Source organism: Anguilla anguilla, chromosome 4, assembly GCF_013347855.1.
Source record: "Anguilla anguilla isolate fAngAng1 chromosome 4, fAngAng1.pri, whole genome shotgun sequence".
Lineage (NCBI taxonomy): Eukaryota > Metazoa > Chordata > Actinopteri > Anguilliformes > Anguillidae > Anguilla > Anguilla anguilla.
The window spans coordinates 6,979,457-7,002,352 of NC_049204.1; the positions used below are offsets into that span (position 1 = coordinate 6,979,457).

The following is a 22,896-nucleotide window of genomic DNA, read 5'->3' on the forward strand; positions in this document are numbered from 1 at the left end:
CGAATGCTGAAATTCTATTCTTTGCCTTCTCGGCTGACGGAACTTCCGCGACGGTAATTCATTGCAAACCGCAAGCTCCTACATAGAATCGGGGGGCCAAAGGGGTTGCAAGTGCAGTCGGCCGGGGCAACGGTGCAATGATGTCACTCGGTGATCTGGCAGATTCTTAAAGGCGAAAAATGTCGACTCAGACGACGGAGACTTTCGCGTCCGGTCGAAGACAATCGGGCGGGAATCTGAATCATCCCACTTGCCCACTCATCACAAGACAAGACGGACGGTAATGGCCTCCGGGTCGGCAACAATGTCGTCCACTGTCCGACAAGGCCCGTCATTGTCGTCCGGTCCGGTCGGAGACCAAATGACCATAATGGCCATTATATAAATATACACATCCTCCGCACTCACAACTGGACCACAGTGACTAACTGGCCAAACTGCAGACCGAGAGGGCCCACACTGTTAGTAAAACATTAGTCACTCAAAATCCGTTTCCAGCCAGAAGCCTTTTGTCACACACGAGAGCAGAACCGGAGAGCTCTGAACCTGATTAAGAGACCTTCACTTAACTTTTACGTTTACTGCCCCTAGTGATTACAGCGCATGAAACTCTGAGTCATCCCGCATAATGTCACAGTTCCCCGCGTGGAACTTGCTCATGTCTACACAGGCTTACTGCAGCTGTACATGTCACCCTGCCCCCCACAGTAAAATGTACGGTGTTAATTCGACTTTTAACAGGTCCCCTCCTTTGAAAAAAAAAAAATAGATTTTGATCCCAGTGGAGGTTTTCCTGGTTAATAGAGGCTAAATAAAAATTTAAATAAACAGACGACATTTAGTCCCACTCTAGAATGTGGGACCAAGTGTTATGTTTTAAGAGTTGAATCAACACCGTTAAAGTTGAAATAACACTGGACTGTGCTGTGCAGGTGATAATCGACCTTTGGGTTGAGCTGAATGGATCTTTATTCCAGAGTCTTTGTTTAATACTGTAAAATTTGTCAAGTTTTTAAATGTACATTTCTGAGTAAGAAAATGGTTAAGTGTGGAAAATTGTCCAGTGCATTATACATTTTGAGCTGAAATATAGTTGCAGTTTTATTTTCTTATAACAATTAAATTAATCTGTCTGTTAGCTGTTCAAGGTTTCAATTTAAATAATTAGTGTGCTGAAAAACATAGGAGGATGAAACTGATTTGCATTCTTTTGCAAACTATTTTATTTAATTATTTTCCATTTCCAATGCAGGCCTACGACAAACTGAAATCGTAGCGGTCGGGAGCCAGGATTAATTTACATTGTTTATTGAACTTTTTCTAGAAACATGATGAACATACATTCACATAAACTCATTAACACGCTACGATTTATTCGCATGTTTCTCAGAGGACAAGTTTGGGTGCTGTTCATAGCTTGCACGCAACTTACGGATGAAATTCATATTTGAATTTTGCAATGCTCGTTTAGATTTGAATTATACGCTCAATGCCAGTGAACCAGAGATGTAATAAAACCGTATAGCCTTCAATGTCTCCGCGTTGCCTCGGGCTAAAGATTTTTTTCGTGCAAAGAAAAAGAAAAGGAGGATTACGCAATTTTATTTCGTATCAAAGAGCTCGCGCTGTGCCTGTCAAACTCGCCGCGCCGCACACTTTCGTGAAATCTAATGACTCACGCGCCCACCAGGCTGCGTTGAAAATATTACCGGATTACGGAAAAATGCATAAATCAATGAGTCCTAAATTCATCCCTAGACGGAGAAGAAGGGAGGAACGAAGAATTAGACCAAATGAAAAGAAAAAGCAAAAAAATGACTTGTGGCCGTGTGGGAAGCTAGGGAGGGGCTTGAAAAGTATCAACTTGTATGTTTTAGCTGTTGAGGCGTGCACTAAAGCAAACCATTAGTAGACTAAAGCTAGATAACAGCAAACTTACTAATACGTTCGCGAGGCAGAGATGATTTGAGGTGGGAGAGACTTAGCCTAGCTCAATAAATACTCACTCGAGCGGCCGGACAGTTCACTTTCAGAAGAGGCTGTCGCACCAGCGGTGCTGGGCTGAAGAGTTTTTTTTTCCTGCAAGCGTGCGTGAAATTCTCAAGTCAGGGAGCGAGCAAGTAAGAGAAAAGAAGACAGCGAAAACAGTTTTAAAGTTCCTTGAAATATGATCACCTTGTTTTTTCTCGTGATGTTTGTTCCTCGTGCGCTGTCTTCTTCGACACGTAAGTACGGAGAAATATTAATGCGTGATATTGATTGTAGCCGACATGGCTACATGGAGTACTACTGACTTTGCCGTGTGTCTGTCTGTTTAGTCTTTTTTTTTTCTCGAGTTAAGCATCGATAGATTGTACAAAAGGGAGCATCGCTTATACAGAAAAGTCAACGAAAACCTTTCTAGTTAACTAACGACAATGCGAAAAGTATCATAGTAAACTTCAGATGGTGCGGTATGGGCTACTATGTCACGGGTATATCCTACACTACTGTATAATGCAGCAACGCTGAACTTGAATATTGACACTATTTCTGAGACATAATTAAGTAAATACGGTTGTGGTCTCATTAAATTTTCATGAGCTACACATTAATTCAAATAAGAGTATAAAACAACTTGATGGTTCCGACGTCAAGCGGACCGTGAACTACTGTTTGAACATTTTAATTAGCTGCTTGGAACAATTAACAGCTTAAAATATAGCCAGGTTCTTATAAATATGTTTGGACTGCCACAATGTCATGTAATTCAACTGTGATTTGGCATCATCAATCATTGTGCAAATAGGGATGAATTCAACAAGATGGATACATTGTTTTAATACAGAAGGCTCGTAAACAGATATTGTATTGATGGTTTTCATAATGTCAGAGAATAGTTGACATCTGTAACCGTACATGGCATTGCAATTGTATATCTTCAAAGAAACAAATGAAAAGCAAATCAGTGTACCTCAAATATGTCTTGTAAATAAAATACTGAAGATAAATTGCGGAAGAGTTGGCACAGATAAAGACATATAAATCAAAACACAATGCACCCTGTCCCTACGCAACTAGCTTACATTTATTTCAGCACAAATACCACGTTGTACTGTCACACCGTTGTGGTGTATATGTAAATATGATGTGTTTATTGGCTGTTATTTTATTTATTGGAGTGTTCTTTTGCTTGAGGTGTATTTCAAATTATGTCCTTATTTAAGATTTGGTCTATTCACAACTTTACTTTCAGAAAAAAGTGTTATTTGATTATATTTTAGCGCACCAAGTATTTTAGTCATTTTAAAGAAAAGTATTTTGTGCACGCGCTCAGATGTCATTAGCAGCGTATTTTACCACATTTTGTAATTTCGACCGTTATTACTGGAACAACAAGTGGGTTATAACACGTCCCCATTTTAAGGCTTAAGTAAGTTTTCCTTTATTTGTTTTTTCTTCCGGCCTATTTGCTACATTCGTGTTTAAAAAAGTGCTAAGGGGCTCTGAATTCAAACTGGGGAGTGACGATCTTTTTGTTCCCCCTACAAAGAAAATTTAGGTAGCCTTTTATCCCGAGGTGGAAGAGAGCGCAGGATAAACAGAGTTGAGCAAACACAGAGATTAGCGTCTTTCATCAGTCTCTGTAGACAGACAATTCAAACTTTCACTTCATTTTCTTCACAGGACTACTTCACCGCAAAATGTTCAGAGTAAGATCAGCTGCAATGGAGTGCGATCATAAATCCTAATAGCTTGGACGTGGTCCTTATTGGAGCCACTCAAACTGTGCTAGAATTGATTTAAGACTGAGCATTTTTCACTTTCCAGTCATTTGGAACCTATTTTCGCGGTTCATATTAATGTAGCCTACATTATATGTTTAACCTGTAATAAGTCACCGCATGTGATATTGTAAAGACAGTGCGTATTAACTTACAATTTATGTTTATCCCAACCGTCAAAGCCTTACATTTCTCACGTTCAGCGATCGTTTTAAAAAAGAAGAAGAAGAAAAAAAAAACAAAACAAAGAACTTTCCTCCTGCCATTGTAGTACCTGCTTCACCAAGGTTCCGCAAGATCCAAAAAATTAAAACATTTCCTTTCCACGGGCCTCAGCTAAATTGCTTGTTTCATTAAAACGTTTACATTAAAAAAGCCTTGCTTATGTGTTACAATCGCTCTCAAAATAGCCCCTGGTTGTGACCGCTGTGTTCTAATGACGGTCATTCTTTTTTTTACTTTTGCTAGATTTCCCCCCCATAAGTGGCTTGTTTTACAAATGGCTCAGGACTGCAAATTATTTGCAGCATTGACTTCAGTATCTTTACAGCTGTTGGTCCAAATATTTGGGCAATATTTTTGCCTAGGTGTTAACTTGTTTAATATTTGTATAGTTGTGTCATGAAAAAAAAAATTAATAAAATTCACACACGCACACACACACACACACATACATATATATATATATATATATATATATATATATATATATAGTATTTCACAAGCTCTGACCTCCAGAGGCCTATTGGAGCTAAATGCTGCATATTGGCACATATGCTAGATAGCTTGTCCACCCACCCACTAAGAGCAAACTTAATAAACTTCCTCACATTAACCCTTAAGTCTTTCTGAGGGAACAAAGTGGTAACACATTACAAGAGTAATGTTTTTTCTGAAGGGTGGGGGGGTTATTTCACATTAACATTAATCATATGCCAGACAAGAGATGAGTAAAGATCACGGTATGGTAAAGCGTTTATGAATTTGACAAACAACCTCACGCGACCTTTTTAGAGCGATCTCCCAACTGTTTTTTTTTTTTTTTTTTTTTAACCGGCAAAACCGTAAATCCGCCTTCCATTCGCTCGCTGAGGGTCGTAAATATCGCTGAGGCCCCCCCCCCCCATCTCTCTGCTTTTTTTTTTTTTTTCTCTACCCTCCAGAGGTGGCGGCCATCTTCCCCCAGGACCCGTCTCGGCCCATCGGCTCCAGCCTGACGGCCACCTGCTCCGTCAGCGCCGAGCTGGGGGTCCACGCCAGCACGCTGTACTGGACGCTGAACGGGAGGCGGCTTCCCAGCAGCGCCTACAGCGTCCTGGGCCCCACCGCGCTCAGCGTCACCCTGGCGCCGCTCAACGGCTCGCGCCAGCCGTCCGGCGACAACCTGGTGTGCCACAACAGCGCCGGCCACGTGCTGGCGGGCTCCTGCCTCTACGTCGGCAGTAAGTCGCAGGGCGGGAAAAAAAAAAAATCTTGAAATAATCTGAAGCTCGCTCTTCAAAATAAAAAACAAGACCGGGTTAAAACCTTAGTGTATGGCAGTAAGTCGCAGGGCGGGGGGAAAAAAAATCCTGAAAAAATCTGAAGCCCACTCTTCAAAATAAAAAACAAGACCGGGTTAAAACCTAGTGTATGGCAGTAAGTCGCAGGGTGGGAAAAAAAATCCTGAAAAAATCTGAAGCCCACTCTTCAAATTAAAAAACAAGACCAAGTTAAAACCTAGTGTATGGCAGTAAGTTGCCGGGCGGGAAAATTTTTTTTAAAAAAACCCCGAAGCCCGCTCTTCAAAATAAAACAAGACCAGGTTAAAACCTAGTGTATGGCTGGACCTAACACATGTGATCCGGCCGACCGATGGTGTAACTTCATAACTCGGCCGACCAATGGTGTAACTTCACCACTCAGTCAGTCAGTCACTCACAGACATTCGCGTTTGTAGGGCTGGCCCCGCTGTTGCGGTCCAGCCAAAAAAATTAACCTCTTATGGGTAAGCTTTGAGTAATCGTTTGGTGACTCAAAAAAATAAATAAAAATTAACCTCTTATGGGTATGTTTTGAGTAATCGTTTGGTGACTCAAAAATTAAAAAAAATTTTTTTACCTCTTATGGGTATGCTTTGAGTAATTGTTTGGTGACTCACGTGGACCGTGACATAACTGTGCCTCCTCTTACGAATCGCTGGCCTCGCCCCTGTCACGTGTTGTTCAACTAGCTTATGCTCATACGTTTTATTTGGAGGTTACTCTGGTTGGCAGTGTAGTATAGTGGTTGGAGAACTGGTCTGGTTGGGCATTGCAGTGGGACACTTGAGTAAGGTACTTAACCTTAAGTTGCTTCTGTCCGTATCTAGCTGTACGAGAAGGTTTTACGTCAAAATGCAAAAATTAGAGAAAGTTGCTCGGAATAAGTGTGTCTGCTAACTGTCTGTAGCCGAATGTGGTACTCAGAACAGTGCCTTTAGGTTTCTGAAAAGCACTTTTAAGAGCGTGATTTATTATCAGCCTTTTTTTAGTCGGTGTTGGTCGTGGCGGTGAGGTCCTTCAGGTCCTCGTCCGCCTCCGTCAGATTTGAACACGAGACTTCTGCACGTTTTTTTGGCGCGTCACCGCTTGGAAGTCAGAAGAGAGATTTGTTTGTCGCGTTGCATCAGTGCTGTTAAGACTGGCCCCAAGACAGACCCCACCCCCCCCCCAATCCCACCCCCAACGAGGCTGTTAATCAACCACGTTAATGGGATTCAGAAAGCGCTCCGGCGATATTTCAGGAAAGAAGGCAAAAAAAAATAAATAAAAACGTAGTCTCCTTTAAAGAAGCTCTGTCGTATTTAATACTTTCAAGGTGAACTGGGGATTGCGTAAATGCTCCGAGATCGTTATCTGCGATGCCCCTCCGCTCCCGACTGCTGTGTGGTCCGTTATGGACTCAGTCACGAACAGTGGAGGGTGGCGACTGTAGGGGAAGAGGGAAAATGCACGGCAGGTGCCATTAAAACCTCGCGTCCTGTGAGTGGCAGTTACATGAAAAGCAAAGACACGCGGGAAAGATTTTTTTTTTTTTTTTTTTTTTTTTGCAAACACCAAACGCAGAGTTACGAGATGACTCCATTCTCCGTAGATGGGATGTAGGAATCAAATCAGCGGCTCTTTTGAAACAGCACGGTCTCTGAAGCATCACTTCCGTGCATTACAGTAGGGTGCAATCAGCAAACTGACACCCATGGTTAGCTTCTCTCTCTCTCTCTCTCTTTTTTTTTTTTTTTTTTTTGTACATCTGTCTTCAATGGAAGGAATCTTGGAAAACCTCCAGAAGTAAAATGAGGATGACAGCTGAAAACTCACGGCAGTGGTTTTTAGAGTTTAGGGTCAAAACATTATCCTCAGTGTAAATTTGGGGAAGGGGGGGGGGGAGCGGTTGGGGTGGGGGTGGGGGGGTGTGGGGCTAGGAGTGTCTAATGTGGTCATATGGTTTCTGTCGTGGTTCGTAAATGTTTGTAAATGGATTACTTTGGCAATGCGTAGTAATAAATGAAAGCCTTGTCTTTTTGGGTACCCCCCCACACCCTGCCCCTTTGCTGGTTTCAGTGCCTCCAGAGAAGCCGGCCAACCTGTCCTGTTGGTCCAGAAACGGCAAAGACCTCACCTGCCAGTGGTCCCCGGGGGGCCAGGGAGAGACCTTCATTAGGACCAAGTACACCTTAAAATACAAACTGAAGTGAGTCCTGCATGTCTCCTCCATCTCCTCCAGACGATTTGGAGACTTGACCCGCGTAGTTAATCCTCCAGCCCTTAGCTTAATTTCAGCAGGAGCACATACACCTATACAGCACTCTACATTTTTTTTAACTTACATTCATTAATCGTGTAGTATAGAGCAGTTGTAATGAAAACCCCACTAGCTGTCACCTCAGAAGTTAAGTTAGATGCTTGTGCTGTGCAGAAGTGTTAAGGTCAAATAGTTACACTGTGTGATTGCTACAGCAGTTGTCATTCAGTTATGAGCCTGACCAGGTTGAGACTCTGATGTCACATCGGTCCATGCAAATTTAAGGGATGTGCATTTTTAAATATAACCCGGGGTTCAGTTGCTTCTGACAACTCTGTGGAGTGGAGAGCATCTGGAGCTGGTAGACTAGGTGGCGGGCGGCAGCTGTTGGGTCCGCGAGGGAGAATTTGGACGAAGGCCTTGATTTCTGCTCGTTGTGTCGTGCGCTGCACAGGTGGTACGGGCGAGAGAGGGAGTGTGAGGACTACAGCATGGGCCAGCCCTACACCTGCTACATCCCCCGCGACCTGGCCCTCTTCACGCCCTACGAGATCTGGGTGGAGGCGGCCAATCAGCTGGGGTCCTCCACCTCCGACGTCATCACGCTGGACGTCCTGGATGTGTGTAAGTGAGGTGAAGCCGGCTCTGTTGCTACCTTTTTTCGCGGCTTCCCCACCCCCCCCACCCCCCTTCTCACCTGGCGAGATGGTGTACCTGACATGGCCGCCGCAGCTCCTTGCAGTGTAATTTACGGCACCGTTTCCTCCGATGAAACGATCCTTCTTCTCTTCGTTAACAACTTCCTCTCTCTCTCTCTCTCCGTCTCTCTCTCTGTTCTCTGTTCTCTCTTTCCCTCTCTCTGTCTCTTTCTCACAGAACGCGCGCTCGTTCTGTAAGAATGAGAGGAGAATTTTATGAGCTCTCTAAAGATCCTGATAAGGTGAAACCCCTTAAGCTAGCAAAAGGTGGTTAAGCATTTTTTGTCTGAGAAGGTCAGGTGAGTTGAAGAGCTATAAATTTCTCGATAAATGAAAAGCGTCAGGTACTTTCAGGTCTCTGCCGTGTAGTATTACATATATTTTATGCAGTTTTTTGATACGCAATTAACGTGATTTAAAAACGACTCATCAACACGAAAGCACCAGCACCAAAGAAAATCTGTTCTTTTTTTTTTAACCCTTGTTAAAAAGGTTTTTTTTAACCCTTGTGTTCTGTTTAATTATTTAGGTCCTGTGAAACTGTTAGCCTTGGTAAAATATACCCAGGACATTATTGGGATTTCGAAATTTACTTTGGAATTACAGAAATATGAGACAAAATGCTGATGCTTGGGAGTGTCCTGGAGCAGGCAGAGAGAAAGAGAGAGAGAGAGAGAGAGAAGGATTTGACGTATTGGCCTTTGCAATCAGGTCAGCCGCACCTTGTGCGGAGGTGGCAGGTAGGCAGGAAGGCAGAGGTGGTAGAGACAACGGAAGGTGCGATGCCAGACGTGTGACGCATCAGACGCTTCGATTTCCTCACCCTCTGAGTAACGGAAAAAATAAGCAGAATTAATTTTTTTGGGATTTTTCACTCCTGATTGGTTGTCCCCCGGGGGGGTCGAACCGATAATAGCCAATTGCGTGCAACGTTCTTAGCTTAGGCCTGGAATGAAAACTGGGCACTGAGTAAGCGATGGATTTCGACACAGGAGTTCACAAGTGGGCAGTGTTTAAATTTTTAATGCGTCTCATCACTGGCTCCACCAACACCACTTCGCTTCTTCCTGAAACCTCTCTTTTTTTTTCTTTTGGAAAGGGAAAACAAGAACAAGTTTTTTTTTTTCCATGCCAAAGTTGGACACAAGAGTACATTCTTCGTAAAAAAAAAAAAAATAGAAAAAGAAAAATGTTTTTGGAAGAGGAGGGGCAGGATGGTGGCAGTATTTAGAAGCTGATCTAATTACCCTTATGGGACCGATAAACAGCATTAGGGAGGGAGAGATGAAAGTCCGTTAAGAGGGAAAGGAGGTGTATACACTGTGAAATGAGAAAAGGAGGGAAGAGTCACTGAGGCGAAAGGAAAATCGCTCCGTCAGTCCGTCTCTCTCTCTCTCTCTCTCTCTCTCTCTGGTGCTCGTGCAGCCGAAGGAGAGGCAGTGCTCCAATCTGAACCCTGGACAGCAGGCCGGGCTCAAAATTCGTCATCATATATTATTTAAGGATGTTGATGGTGATGTGTCTAGAAATAGCAGCCAGTGCTGCTTTTACCGGGGTAGTGGGGGGGTGGGGGGAGGGGGGTGCTGGTTCTTTAAAGCTGGACAGGCTCCCTGGAGCAGATTGAGGAGGTCACGGAAAGTGTGCCTGCGTGTTTCAGCCTGAGAATGGGATGTTTTAACAAGAACGCGGCGTAGAGCGTATTACGGGAAATCAAGTTGACGCGTCCCTCGACACGCTCTCTGACTTTCATCAGCTTTCTAATGAAATGTGACAGAAGCTAGACAGGATTAACACGGCGTAGAACAGAGACTATTATAAGGGAGAATTTATGCTGGTAACGCAGTCTCATATTTAGGATTAGTCACCAGGGGTGGGGTTCAATCGCATTTTCAGTATTTAGCAGATGCTCATATCCAGCGGGACTTACACAGGTTATTTCCGTACGTACCATCCATTTATACGGCTAGATATTCTGCTATTAAAGTTATCCCTTTAAGGAGTAAGATCACAGATATGTTCATTGGAATGTGCTTAACTTAACATTCTCATGCTGATGTAACAATCCCTACTGGTGATTGTAATTGTAATAGAGTTCCAGAACACTGACTTGGAACTTTGTAAAAGCGTTCCAGAAAACTGACTCTTCAAAGGGGTTTGACTCCAAAAAAACTTTTCAAAGTGCCTTTCTGAACACTACAATGTCAGTGCTCTGCCTCAAAATGAAACCTGAGACCTTTTGTGTCATAAGCCCTGTTCCCTAATCATTATCCCGCCCTGCTGCCCAATCTAGTTCCATGTTGTCAATTCAGGACGTGAATCGGAAAAAAATGCCCATTTATTCTATGGGGATTTGGTAAATGGTAAATGGACTGCATTTATATAGCGCTTTTATCCAAAGCACTTTACAATTGACACCTCTCATTCGCCAGAGCAGTTAGGAGTTAGGGGTCAGGTGTCTTGCTCAAGGACACTTCGACATGCCCAGGGCGGGGTTTGAACCTGCAACCCTCCGACTGCCAGACAATCGGTCTTACCTCCTGAGCTATTTCGCCCCACATTAAAGTTGGGCCTGTTGAGTTCAGGGTTTGCGCACTTTAAACGTTCAGCCATCAGCACTTCTATATAGTGTAGTGTTTATAGCGTAATTGTTTTACATGCAGAAAGTCGTGGGCACAATCCTCTCAGAACACACAGGATGAAATCTTGCAAAGGCTAAAACTGCTACGCTGCGAGCAGGGTTCGAACCTGCGCGGGGAAACCCCATTGGATTTCGAGTCCAACGCCTTAACCTCTCGGCCATCGCAGCACCACACAGATTTTTCAGTTAATTAACGGAATTAAAGTTAATTTAGTTGAATTGTGTGATTTCAAATTAATATATGATAAACCACATAACTGAACGAACTTGATTACTGTGTGTTGTCTTGTGACCTTGTACAGTTAAAACCCAGGGAAACCCAAGTGTTCAGATGGACGTGCCAAACATTTATAAACCAACCTGGTGAGGTGGCTGCGACTCCAGGCTTTAGCACCTGAGCAGCAGATCAGCGCTCGTGATCAGTAGATACACCCGAGGAAAGATTGTATTTGCTTCCACAGCAAACAGACCAGCAGAGTCCAGCAGCACACTCAGTGAGGCTAGCCTGCTACCAGCGAGTACAAGCAGGCGTGTTTAATCTGGGCTGCCATTTTCACAACGGCGTCCGTCAAAATGAGTCAGATTCCATTCCAGTCCAGTCAGTTCTGGCGCCGTTATAAAGTGTGGTGTGCATGGAGTGCTGCTGTGTGCACTCTCACACAGGTTTGGGTCAGTTCCATTTCAGTTACGGAAATGAACTGAAATTCAATGTATTAAATGAAAACCCCACTCATAGAACATCATAGACATTATTATTGTTATTATTATTATTATTATAATTACAAATGAACTGAATTAGAGAATTTCTTGCAGTGATATTGAATTGACCCCAGCTCTGTTCTGTGTCTGCCTGTCTGTCTGTCTACCTGTCTGTATGTCTGCCTGCCTGCCTGCCTGCCTGCCTGTCTGCCTGTCTGTCTGCCTGCCTGCCTGCCTGTCTGTCTGTCTGTCTCTCTGTATATTCAGTGACCACGGACCCCCCCGCCGACGTGCTCGTGAGTCGCGTGGGGGACCTGGAGGACCAGCTCAGCGTGCGCTGGGGCACCTCCTCGGCCCTCAAGGACGTCCTCTTCCAGACCAAGTACCAGATTCGCTACCGGCTCGAGGACAGCACGGACTGGAAGGTACTTACTGCTAGCACTGCTAGCAGCCGGCTACCAAAACAGCTACGTGATGACTTCAAAGCAGCCGTAAGCAGTGGCTGTGTGCTAATTTAACCACATGTAGTTGTTCCAGTGACCTTGATATGCACTTTTGTGTGTCGCTTTGGATAAAAGCTTCTGCTAAATAAATGTAATGTAATGTAATATTAGTTTAAATAGAAAACAAGTTTCCATCCATTGCTTCTGTAGCTGTCAGCAGCTGATTCAGTAACAATACTGGAGAAATGCAGGCAGCTACAGAAATGTATGAGGTTCCTTTGGTTTCCATTGATTTTGGCAATTAATAAGAGTCTTTTTAATGTGACATTTCAAAGCAAGGTATGGCACTGGACATAGAAATGGGAAGTAAAATCAGTTGAAAGCTACAAGATTAGACCTTAGCAAGATTAGAATTTAGCAAATATATATTTTCTAATACTTTATGTCTTTACATGCTGTTAAAGGTTGAAAGCACTTCTGCAGATCCCCGACTTTCAATTTTCTTATTGTACATTGTATATTATCTTGATATTGTATACTATCTTGACACACTCACAACTTATTTAGGCAAGTGCACCTCTGACTGCGAACAGACGTAGCTGACCCAGTGTTATTTTTAGATCTCTGTGGCAATTTCCCTCTTAAACGCCGTACGCTTCAACAAAAGCACAAAATTGCCGAAACGTAGCGAAGTATTAAAATGCAGCAGATTGATAATTGCCAGTAGCATATCCTGGCAGTCTGCCACCTGTGGCAATAAATTCTCGTGTGCTGTGTTTAAGCACAGCCACAACGGGGGTGTGCTGCTGTTTATTTTTATTTGTATATTATGAGATGGACTCGCTGAGTGATGTTGATCGTGTTGCCAAAAAGCTGCGTGTATGTGTACATGTGTGTGTCTGGTATTCATATTTCAGTCAGAAGGTAGTTTTTTTCATATGTATTTGCATGAGATGTACAAGTGTGACTCTGACGCAGTTTTATTTATTTATTTATTTTTTGTGTCTTTCTTTTTATGGTCAAGTATTTATTTGGGAGTTGCCCTTGACCAAGGCACTGGCGTGAAAACTGGGAGTCGGTCCCTGGGCGCTGCACTGTGGCTGCCCACTGCTCTTAAACAACTAGGATGGGTCAAATGCAGAGGACAAATTACCCCACGGGGTTCAATAAAAGTATATATCTTATCTTATCTTAAATGAGTAGCCTTAATAAGAGGCTTCTGAACGAGCGGCCTTAGTATCGGCGTGTGTGACGTACCGCAACCAATCGCAGGAGGCACACACCGAGGTATACACCGGCTTGTTTTTTTTTGTTTTTTTAATCCCTGTCAGGTGGTGGACGACGTGGGCAACCAGACGTCCTGCCGGCTGGCGGGCCTGAGGTCGGGCACCGTGTACTTCGTCCAGGTGCGCTGCAACCCGGTGGGCATCTACGGCTCCAGGAAGGCCGGGATCTGGAGCGACTGGAGCAACCCCACGGCGGCCTCCACTCCCCACAGCGGTAAGTGCCGGGGCAGGGGGGCGGGGGGCGGGGGGCGGGGGGGGGGGGGTGTACATTTTGGGAAGGGGAACCGGTGACTATGGTCTAGACTACATCGAACTGGAATACACACCTGCGCTTACCGTACATTTTGATTTGATCCAAGGGTCTGCTGGTTTGTTATTCTGCCGGGCCGGGGGTGGGGTGGGGGGTGGGGAGGTCTAGATTTTGGGAAGGGGAACCGGTGACTCTGGTCTAGACTACATCAAACTGGAATACATACTTGCACTTACTGTACATTTCGATTTGATCCGAGGGGCTGCTGGTTTGTTAATCTGTTGGCCATTTACAGCGTTTCCTTCCAAACATGGGTCAAATACATATTTGGAATACTTTAACCATATTTATAAAATATTTGTTTAGTATTATTATTATTATCATTATTGAAAACAAAAATTTCTCTGTCAGGTGATTGATTTTATTTGATTATTAAGATGTTTTGTTGAAAATTCTCAGGGTTCGGCTGGAGTCAGTTTGCACTTATCAAGAGTTAAAGTATTTCATGATGTGTACTTGATCCAGGTCTGCTTCCTTCAGGAGCATTGGCCAAAAGCTCTAGGAAAACTGGCTAGTGTGCGGGAATATTGTGGATGACATGGACAGAATTTTAAGAGAACCATAAATACAATATTTGTATAACATGAAGATGAAAGCTTGCATGAACCAAACAAGCCTCCATTCTGTTTTACATCGAGCCAGTTTCTCTGTGTTCCTGCAAGCGAAAGCATTATTTGGATCTTGTAATCTACTCTTAATTATTTTTAATGCAACTAACATACAATTTCTACTTGGTTGAAAGCAAAAATGGCAATATGTTTTTGACTTAGCCACAGCATCCTGTAAACATAAAACTTAATCCGCATTTGACCCCGAAAAAATAAGCAAACAAAACATCAAAAAAAAAAAAAAAAAAAGAGAAAAAATGTGATTGCGATCTTTCATTAATGAATTACAAAGGTCTTCGACATAATGGCGAAAAGGCTACGGGGGACATCTGATTGGTTCCTCCCCCCCCCCCCCCCCCCCTCAAATCTTCAAAGATTAATAAAGAGAAACGCTGCTGACTGACTACATTCACGTTGTGGCTGTCACCAGAGGACATGCGAAACAGAGTGGAAACAGACCCAGGAGTCCCACACCCCATACTGGGTTACATGTTGTTTACTCGTTGATGGGGGGGAGGGGGGGGGGTGGGGGGTGGGGGGCAGGGGGGGGAGGCTGCTTGACAAACTGCTGTTCTGCGGGCAGCCTTGCTTGCGTCAGGCCCTGCAGTACACCGACTCCCCCTTTGGTGAAGGAGATAGAATAGATAGCCGTGTTCTGATGGGAAAGATACTCTATATTGCCTGCATATTTTTTTCCTCACTGGGTTCCCGCTGAAGTTATTCAGGTTGCTGTGGTTTTGCTGGGGGGCCCCGAGAGAGAGGAGAGAGGTGAGAGAGAGAGAGAGAGAGAGAGAGAGAGAGAGAGAGAGGAGAGAGAGAGAGAGAGAGAGAGAAAGAGAGAGAGCCGCATGCAAGCTTTTGGCCCCCGTGACCCTCTCTGGTCACGGTTCCCTGCTCTGTGGCCCCGTGCCTGTGTGCCAGTGCGGCCTGGTCTGTTCCGTTTAAATGGGTTCTGTATAGCGCCATTTTCCACTGAGAGCTGTCCCAAAGACGCTCTACGGAGGAACAGAAGACCAGGCGCTTTACAGAAGAATTGGGCAGAGACCAGGCCTGAACCCACAAAAAGCTAGTGAGCGAGGTAAAAGCTCCCCAGTGGGGAGAAAAACACTCAAACGGCGGCGATAAAAACTCCCCAATGGGAAGAAATCTTGAGAGGAATCCAGCTACAGAGAGGGAGCCCATCCTCCACTGGTTGGCCTGGTGCAAATTTGGTATAAAATCATCTATAAGAGTAGATAATGAAATTGGTTGAGCAGGTTAAACGCTGAGGTATTAAACTCGATGGTGGTAGGAAGTCTAACCCTGGGAACGCTGTCCCCCCCCCCCCCCACCCCCACCAGAGAGGCTGCTGAGCGGGACCTGTGACCCCAAGTCCAGCGAGCAGAACTCGACGCTGAGGCGGGAGCTGAAGCAGTTTTTCGGCTGGGTGCGGAAGCACGCCTACGGCTGCAGCGGGATGAGCATAAAGCTGTACGACCAGTGGAGGGTCTGGCTTCAGAAGTCCCACAAAACGCGCAACCAGGTAGGTAAGGAGAATTTTGTCTCTATTCCACCCCTCCTCCCTCATCCACCCCACCCCCCCAACCTCTAACCCAGCTCCAAATTTAGACCCACAGGCCCATTTTACCTCGTTTTTTTTTTCCTTTTTTTTCTTTGGGCGCACGCACTCCGCTTTTTGTGGGTTGTGAACTCGACGTGCACCCGGAGTCTCTGACCCCGCCATTTGCAAAGGGCCTCCTCGCGCAGACTGAAGTTAACGCGGCCATGATGTGGAAAAGGACATGCCTGTTTTCGGGAGGCATGCTAAACTAGCCGCGCTGTTTTTATTTGCCTTGGCATGAAACGAAAAAGTCGCGTTCAGGTATTCAAGTGGTTTTGACTTTATTACCCCGGAACACAGTTAAAGTTCATTTCGGCCGTTTTTCAAAGTCGCGCGCTGGCGTTTTTTTTTTTATTGCATTTTTCAATGGCACCGAGATTTGCGATCTTCCGTCAATTACCACAACAAAGGGAAATAAGCATATAAATGTAATTAACGACCGGTTTAATGTATTCCTTTTGTGTTCTGCTTCGCCGTGACGCGGGCTGCTCGTTTCATGTTATAACGCAGCCCAAATGGCAGACAGAAGGGCTGGATCTTGTGCGCAGAGCTCGCTGGGAACCCACATCCTCTGCTCGCCCTCTGAACCATATCACTGACGGTTGCGCTACCGGGAGAGAGCGCTGCTAAAAGTCGAAATTCGCTTTACCCGCGCTGTTAGGTGGGAAGCCTTTTCTGACGGATTACACGGTGCTAAACCGTAACCATTTTGTCGCGATTATCCTTTTCTTTTTAAAATAAATATGTGTTTCTCTCTATGAAGGAAAACTTACAGTTCATTAAACATTTATTCCTTTTTCTTTCAGATTCTACAAGGCGATAAATCATAGCGTATAATCAGCTCCTGTAAAAAATATATATATATTATAAACAAAAACTGAGAACAAAGGAAAAAACATTTTCAGCGGAGAAACTGGGACAGAGTGCAGCCAGGAAAAAACAGGCTCGAAATCCCGCGGACCTGCTGGATCGCGAACAACAAAGACTCGTCTCCTGCAGGAAATTATGTGGAACATTCAAAAACGATACAGGGGGGGAACGCTGGACCCAGACTGAGCCCCATCTCTGCACAGAAACGCACATCACACCATCAGAACTACAAACAGGACCCAACAGGACCAAAACGGCCACAACTGGATCTATTTGGGTCGCATTTCTTTTTCTTTAAAAAAAAAAAGTAAGAATGATGCTCCAAATCCAGAGCACTGAGGAAAAGGGGGGAAAAACGTTTATTCTGAATGTAGCATGACTAGGTTTATTTATGGTTCTGTCTCCATGGTAACGAGAGCAGGCAGCTGCGCAGCAGAACCTGGCTGCGCAGCCGGTGGACTGGTGTGGATTTGACAGGAATGTTACTGGCATGAGGAGGCGTGGGCCCAGAACCTCCTCAGCGCTACAAGATGGCGGAGACCACTTCCCCTTTTAACACCTTCACGCAAAAGAGTGTGTAGCTGAGGTGAGAGGGAAAAGGTGTCAGCAATTTCGAATGGGTTATCGAACCGAAAAAATGAAATCTCTGTGCCAGGTTCATCTGAATTAATTTCTTATTATGCAAACTGAACGATGCATATACCGAAGTGCTGTAGCCACTGGGTCATACTGGGCTGTGGTGAAAGGTAGGTCACCTGACAGGGGGGTGGCACCTTATTACATCTTATTGTGGCAAGGGTGTTGCTGGGTACTGTAGTTCCAAGTGGGATTCAGAGCCCCGCCCCCTGTCTCCCAAGTTCAGAATACAGAACCCTGAAGTGAAGAAGCATGACACAGGCCCATCGTGGAGCTGCTGACTTTGTGACGTTTGAACCGTTTCCCGTGTTGTTGTGGGCCAGGGTGTTGGCTCGTTCCCCACCCCAATGCTGAGCTGTATTTGACTGTGTGTGTGTGTGAATGACTGTACATATGAAGACATTTCTTTTTTTGTATTGCCTTTATTTTTGTACTGAATTGTATCAGCATATTTAATAATCTAAAGTCGTGATTCTCTTCCTTAAGTTATGTGTAGGTCAGCATCGACATCAGCGATAATAACGTCAATTGAGCAACAGTTGCTTGTAGAACAATAAAAAGCAAGGAGTTAACACTGCCTGCTCTGCGCTTTTTGAGAGGGCTGAAGTCGGGTTACTGACGCAGTTGACCGACGAGCCCCCGTCAGCACCTGAAGCCGCGCTCGCCGTGGCAGTGTGTCAGGAAGAAGAGGGCTCTGTGCCAGAGGCTCAGACAATCTCAGCGAAGTGACCTTTAAGATGCGGCACAAAACTGCTGCAGCCGGGGCGGGTGGCATTAAAGAGATTCAAGCCAGATGAGAATCAATAACTTAGACAAATAAAAACGGGGGAGAAAAAAGAGAGAGAGGGAAGTCGCAAGCGAAGGAGTCCATCGATCTCTGTCGGAACGAACGGCTGCCCCCCCCCCCCCCCCAAAAGAGCACCCGTCAGTCAGTCCTCGGAGTCGTACTTGAAGTCCTGCAGGATCTCGCTCAGGGCCTCTTTGTTCTTTATTATGCTGGGTAACAAAAAAAAAAAAGGGAGAGGAACAGAAAACGAGTGTCAGCGAAGGTATCGATCGCGGCGCGTCATCCCTCGTTCACACGGGCAACGACGGCGACGCGCGCTTTTAAACAAGAGCCGACAACAAACGGCAGCGGCAACCAGCCGTGGGCCTATTAGACAAAAAAATAACCACGTTCAAGCATGCAATTAATGAAATTCCCATGACTGAGTTCTGTGCGTTTCAGAACTTTTTACGAAGGCCTGCAGGACTTCGCCCGTATAGATATGTGGTGGACAACACTATTGATTAAACCCTGTGACGTAGTGGGCTAGCCAATCCAAGGATGAATGCATGAAGATGGCACTCATCAGCTACGGTTGTATTTTTAGCCTTCCTACAGTATCCGCACTGACCAAAAAGTCAGGGAGCACTGCAGGCATATGGCGTAAAACTGAACACACTGTCATGGGTGTTGACTTGGGATTCTCTGCAAACATTTCAGATCAAGAAAATTATAGAGGGCTGTTATCTGACGTACGGATCTATGAATGGAGTAAAATAAAATAAAAAAAATCGGGTCATGTTCTGCTGACTCCATCAAAAGAAGAAAAGGAGGGTGACATCTGCTCTTACTCCTGTCTGATTTCTAGAATCTTCTCCTGGCAGCCCTCGTCTTCTGGGTGATCCTGAGCGTTCTGCTTCGCCAGCTGCAGTTTCGCCGTCTGCAGAAACCAAATTCATTCATTGATCAAACGCCGTGTAATCAGGTCCTGCTTCAAATTTCGGACCGGTCGTTGAGCCAAACACAAGATGGCTGCAGGTTCCAGACAGACACGTCAACTCCTCCCCAAGATCATCTCATAACTCTTCTCACTAAAAGAACCCGTTAGAACTTTACCCCGTGACTTCAGACCGAGTTTGCGTCACCATTACTGTGCATCAAAATACACTACATGGCCAAAAGTATGTGGACGCCAGACATCCAACCCAATCTATGGGCAAAAATATGGAGTTGGTCCACTCTTTGCTGCTATAACAACCTCCACCCTTTGGGGAAGGCTTTATACTAGATTTCTGCAGGGATTCGCTTCCATTCAGCCAGAAGAGCATTAGTGAGGTTGGGCACTAATTGGGCGATTATGACTGGCTCGCAATTGGCTTTCCAATTGATCCCAGAGGTGTTGGGTGGGGTTCAGGTCTGGGCTCTGTGCAGGCCAGTGAAGTTCTACCACACCGTTCTCGACAAAAGCATTTCTATATAGACCTTGCTGTGTGCGTGATTGTATGATGTAGCATTAAGATTAGCCTTCACTGGAACTAAGGTGGTTGGCCCAAACCATGAAAAACAGCCCCAGACCAAAGGGTGTTCAGTTACTTTTGGTCATATAGTGTATGCTGTTTTACTGTCCTAATATTGACAAAGAACTGAACTTTCATTATAAAGTGGCAATAATTACAGTGATCTGACATGCCAAGCATCCATTTACTTATTTTCCTCTGTTCAGTTATCCAAAATACATTAATAGTGTAGACAAAGTACAATCCTGACCCCTTGTGGTGGAAGGACAGACTGACAGGGTGTACAGGACCAAAATCAAGCAAGCTGATGAGCATTCAATTTGTGGCCAGGTTACGCTACAAAATAAAATCATTCAAAAAGGATCCATGTCTGTGTAGGTCTTACAGGCAAACCTTGCTGATCACAACAGCCGGCTTAGACTGAGGAGGGGCATGAGGCCAATTTTAACTTCTCACTTCTGCTGAGGGTGCACTTAGGTAAATTTGTCTACTGAATACAGCATTGCGGCAGAAGAAGAGCTGTTCCCGTCCCTTATTACCACAAGGCCAGAATTAAAACTCAAGTTCAAAAAGACACACAACGCACCAACTATAGGATTTCCATGTTCTGGAAGGCAAGAGTGTTTGACTCATTGGTTCACTGGACGACAATTTGACCTGTGACTCATTTCTGTTTAATGCAGCATTTGGTTCACTTCCAATGAAATGAAATAAATAAAAATCAAAGAAACCACAAAGCTTACACAATCAAGATACAGAGCTGCCTTTAGAAGTCCTCCTTTTACTGCAACGGACACAACACCCTTACTAAAGCTGCCCATTCAGAGCTATATTTTCAGGATGAGGAAAACAGAGGTAAGTCAGGGTCAGCCTACCAGCTCCAGCTTCTGTTTCTCTTTGCTCTGCAGCTTCTCGATGTGCTCGGATAGATCCGGACGGTCAAACTCCTGGTGCAGTCGTTCCTTGATCTCCAGCACCTCTTTTGAAATCCCACTGAACGCCTGTGTTATCTCGTGGACCAGCTGTCTGTAATGTTCAAAGTCGTAGTGGGGCGCCGTTCTCAGGTACGCCTCATGTCCCCTACAACAGAAAAGACCGCAGTTTGAAATTTAAAATAACGGTTCACGGTATCCTACATTTTAAAACACTGCAACTGATCATACTTGGACTTACTCCTCAAAGAGTTTGTACGCTTCTATCCGTTCCGTCTGAAGCGCATAGAACCTTTGGACCAACGTTTTGAATTCTGAAACGTTCGGTGACTGCAAATAAAATGTAGAGACACAAAACATTCAATCGAAGTTTATTTAGTTTATATCGTTACAATAATACACGCTGGAATGTTCAATTACACAATGTGTCACGCCATTTTGCATTTGGTAAGCTATTACTTCAGTAATGCACAACGTGGCGAGCTGATGTTTACACGATCACGAGTATTTAGAATTAGCCTTCTAGCTATACACTATTAGCCTTTTCTTTGGAATTAGTGTCTGACTTTAATATCGACAGTGGTAGTGGCTTCATTTGAATTAAGATTTGAAAACGTTTTACTCCAACCCCACAAAAGAAACGTGCATGGCTAGTTTGCTCCAAACCCACATACATGGCAACTTAGCAGCTGAAGAACTAGCGATCTGTATAAATTGCAATATAACGTTAGCTTGTAGCAGTTTTTACAGTTGCACATGACTGTCAAGCCAGATAGACGATATAGCTAGTTAATGTTAGACCTTTAACAGAGAAACTTACCATGACAGTGTGTTCCACAAAATCCAGTAAGCCAGCTATAACTATATACAATTTTTTTTTCATCCAAATGACTATTTTCAATTATTAGCTAACCTCAACTGGTAGAACTACCTGCGTTATAACTTCTTGCCTAAATGTTATCAGTGGCAGTGTAAAATAACCAAAACCCTGAAGCTATGGCTGGCATGAGCTAGCCAACTAGCTAACACGCTAAACTTCCTGTGGATATCCGACACAAAATCATTTCCGATGAGAAACTAAACCATATTTTACCTGAATTTAAACAATATAGATACTTGACAACTATCTATTTAGAACTGTTTGTGTATATTTTATGTTGAATAAATATCTTACTTCCTAAACGGCTGACATTAAAATGGTTTTCAGCTTCCCCAAATGCTAATTGTAGTTGTGACCGCCCGGACATAAGTGCTGTGGCACAGGCGGTTCATTTTGAAAAAGACAGAAAAGATGCGATGAGTTTCATAATACTTTAAGGTTTCAGATCACTGAGACTGTGTCCGAAATTACATACTACGTACTACATATAATATCATTATACATATGTATATTTATGTTACATTGTAATCTTAAAATTAAATGTCTGTTGTAGAATAATATGAGCACTCCAGAGTTTTCTCTTTGTAAATCTCACTAGACTAGACCAGACAAGACTAGACAGATATAATTAGTGCCATATGCTCACAGTGTGAGGCTGTGCTGGCTGGACACTACTGGACGTACTGTTCTTTAATTGTATATGCCCATCCAGAAGCTGTTAAGCTGTCTGTACACAAACAATGTAACAATAGGCCAGACTAAATGATAGCGTGTGCTGCTTGTGTATCTGTCTGCGGAGCACTTAACAGGGTCTGCCTTTGAAGCTTAAAGCCCTTCATCTGAGAAGTGGCCAAGGACATGGTCAGGACACCCCGCCGCCCAACCCTACTACCGCACTGAACATAACCCACCCCTACCCACCCCCCCCGCCCCCCAACCGCATTGGACATTTCCCCCACCCACCCAACCACCTACTTCATATAGTTTAACCATTTAAAAAAAATTTTTTTAACATACATTGTTGTTTTTAAGACACTTTGTTATTTCTGTTGTTATTGCACGTTTGAGAGTGATATATGGGTGCAAAGATTCTCACTGCCATGTACCTCATGTTTATGTGACCAATAAAGATGACTGACTTCAGCTCTTTATAATGGTGTGTCCTTATTGTGCATGCTCAGTCAAGTTTCAGTAGAATACTTTGTGAGTTTTGGTTCTTGCGACCCAATGTTAATCTGAAATTACAAAACACTTCAAACAAGAGGACAATTTTTCAGTGCTGTGGGCACTGCACTGTATTTTGTTGATGAAGACAGAATTGAGTTCCTGGGTTAAACAATTAATGCATTTCTTTGCAAGCAAAGAAATAAATTATACAGTAGAAAAGAAGATAATATGGGCTGGATTCGTGGTCATTATACAGTTCAGTGGTTGAAACACTTCGCTACTCCGAACAATAGATAAATACTGACCGGAACTCGGACCGG

The 22,896-nt window shown here is 44.2% G+C and overlaps 2 protein-coding genes and 1 non-coding gene across 4 annotated transcripts; 1 reads left to right on the forward strand and 2 right to left on the reverse strand.

The window, feature by feature from the left end:
* The first annotated feature begins 1,627 nt into the window (after positions 1-1,627).
* Positions 1,628-18,029, forward strand: crlf1b (cytokine receptor-like factor 1b). Of its 2 annotated transcripts, none has more exons than XM_035412109.1 (8): positions 1,628-2,225; positions 4,928-5,206; positions 7,346-7,475; positions 7,981-8,150; positions 11,829-11,986; positions 13,336-13,504; positions 15,549-15,734; positions 16,615-18,029. In XM_035412109.1, the coding sequence occupies exons 1-8, from the start codon at positions 2,168-2,170 to the stop codon at positions 16,629-16,631; spliced, it is 1,167 nt and encodes a 388-aa protein (XP_035268000.1). In that variant the 5' UTR covers positions 1,628-2,167; the 3' UTR covers positions 16,632-18,029. The 2 variants fall into 2 exon arrangements, with proteins under 2 accessions (XP_035268000.1, XP_035267999.1); XM_035412108.1 differs by having other exon boundaries at positions 15,549-15,730.
* Positions 10,949-11,030, reverse strand: trnas-cga. The gene has a single exon. It is a non-coding gene; the product is annotated as a tRNA-Ser (tRNA).
* On the reverse strand, positions 17,722-21,751 carry rex1bd (required for excision 1-B domain containing). Its single transcript, XM_035412110.1, has 5 exons — positions 21,350-21,751; positions 20,771-20,859; positions 20,473-20,677; positions 18,932-19,020; positions 17,722-18,310 (listed from the first exon to the last, which is right to left on the reverse strand). Exons 1-5 carry the CDS (start codon positions 21,410-21,412, stop codon positions 18,244-18,246), a joined length of 513 nt encoding a protein of 170 aa, XP_035268001.1. The 5' UTR covers positions 21,413-21,751; the 3' UTR covers positions 17,722-18,243.
* Between the last annotated feature and the right edge of the window lie 1,145 nt (positions 21,752-22,896).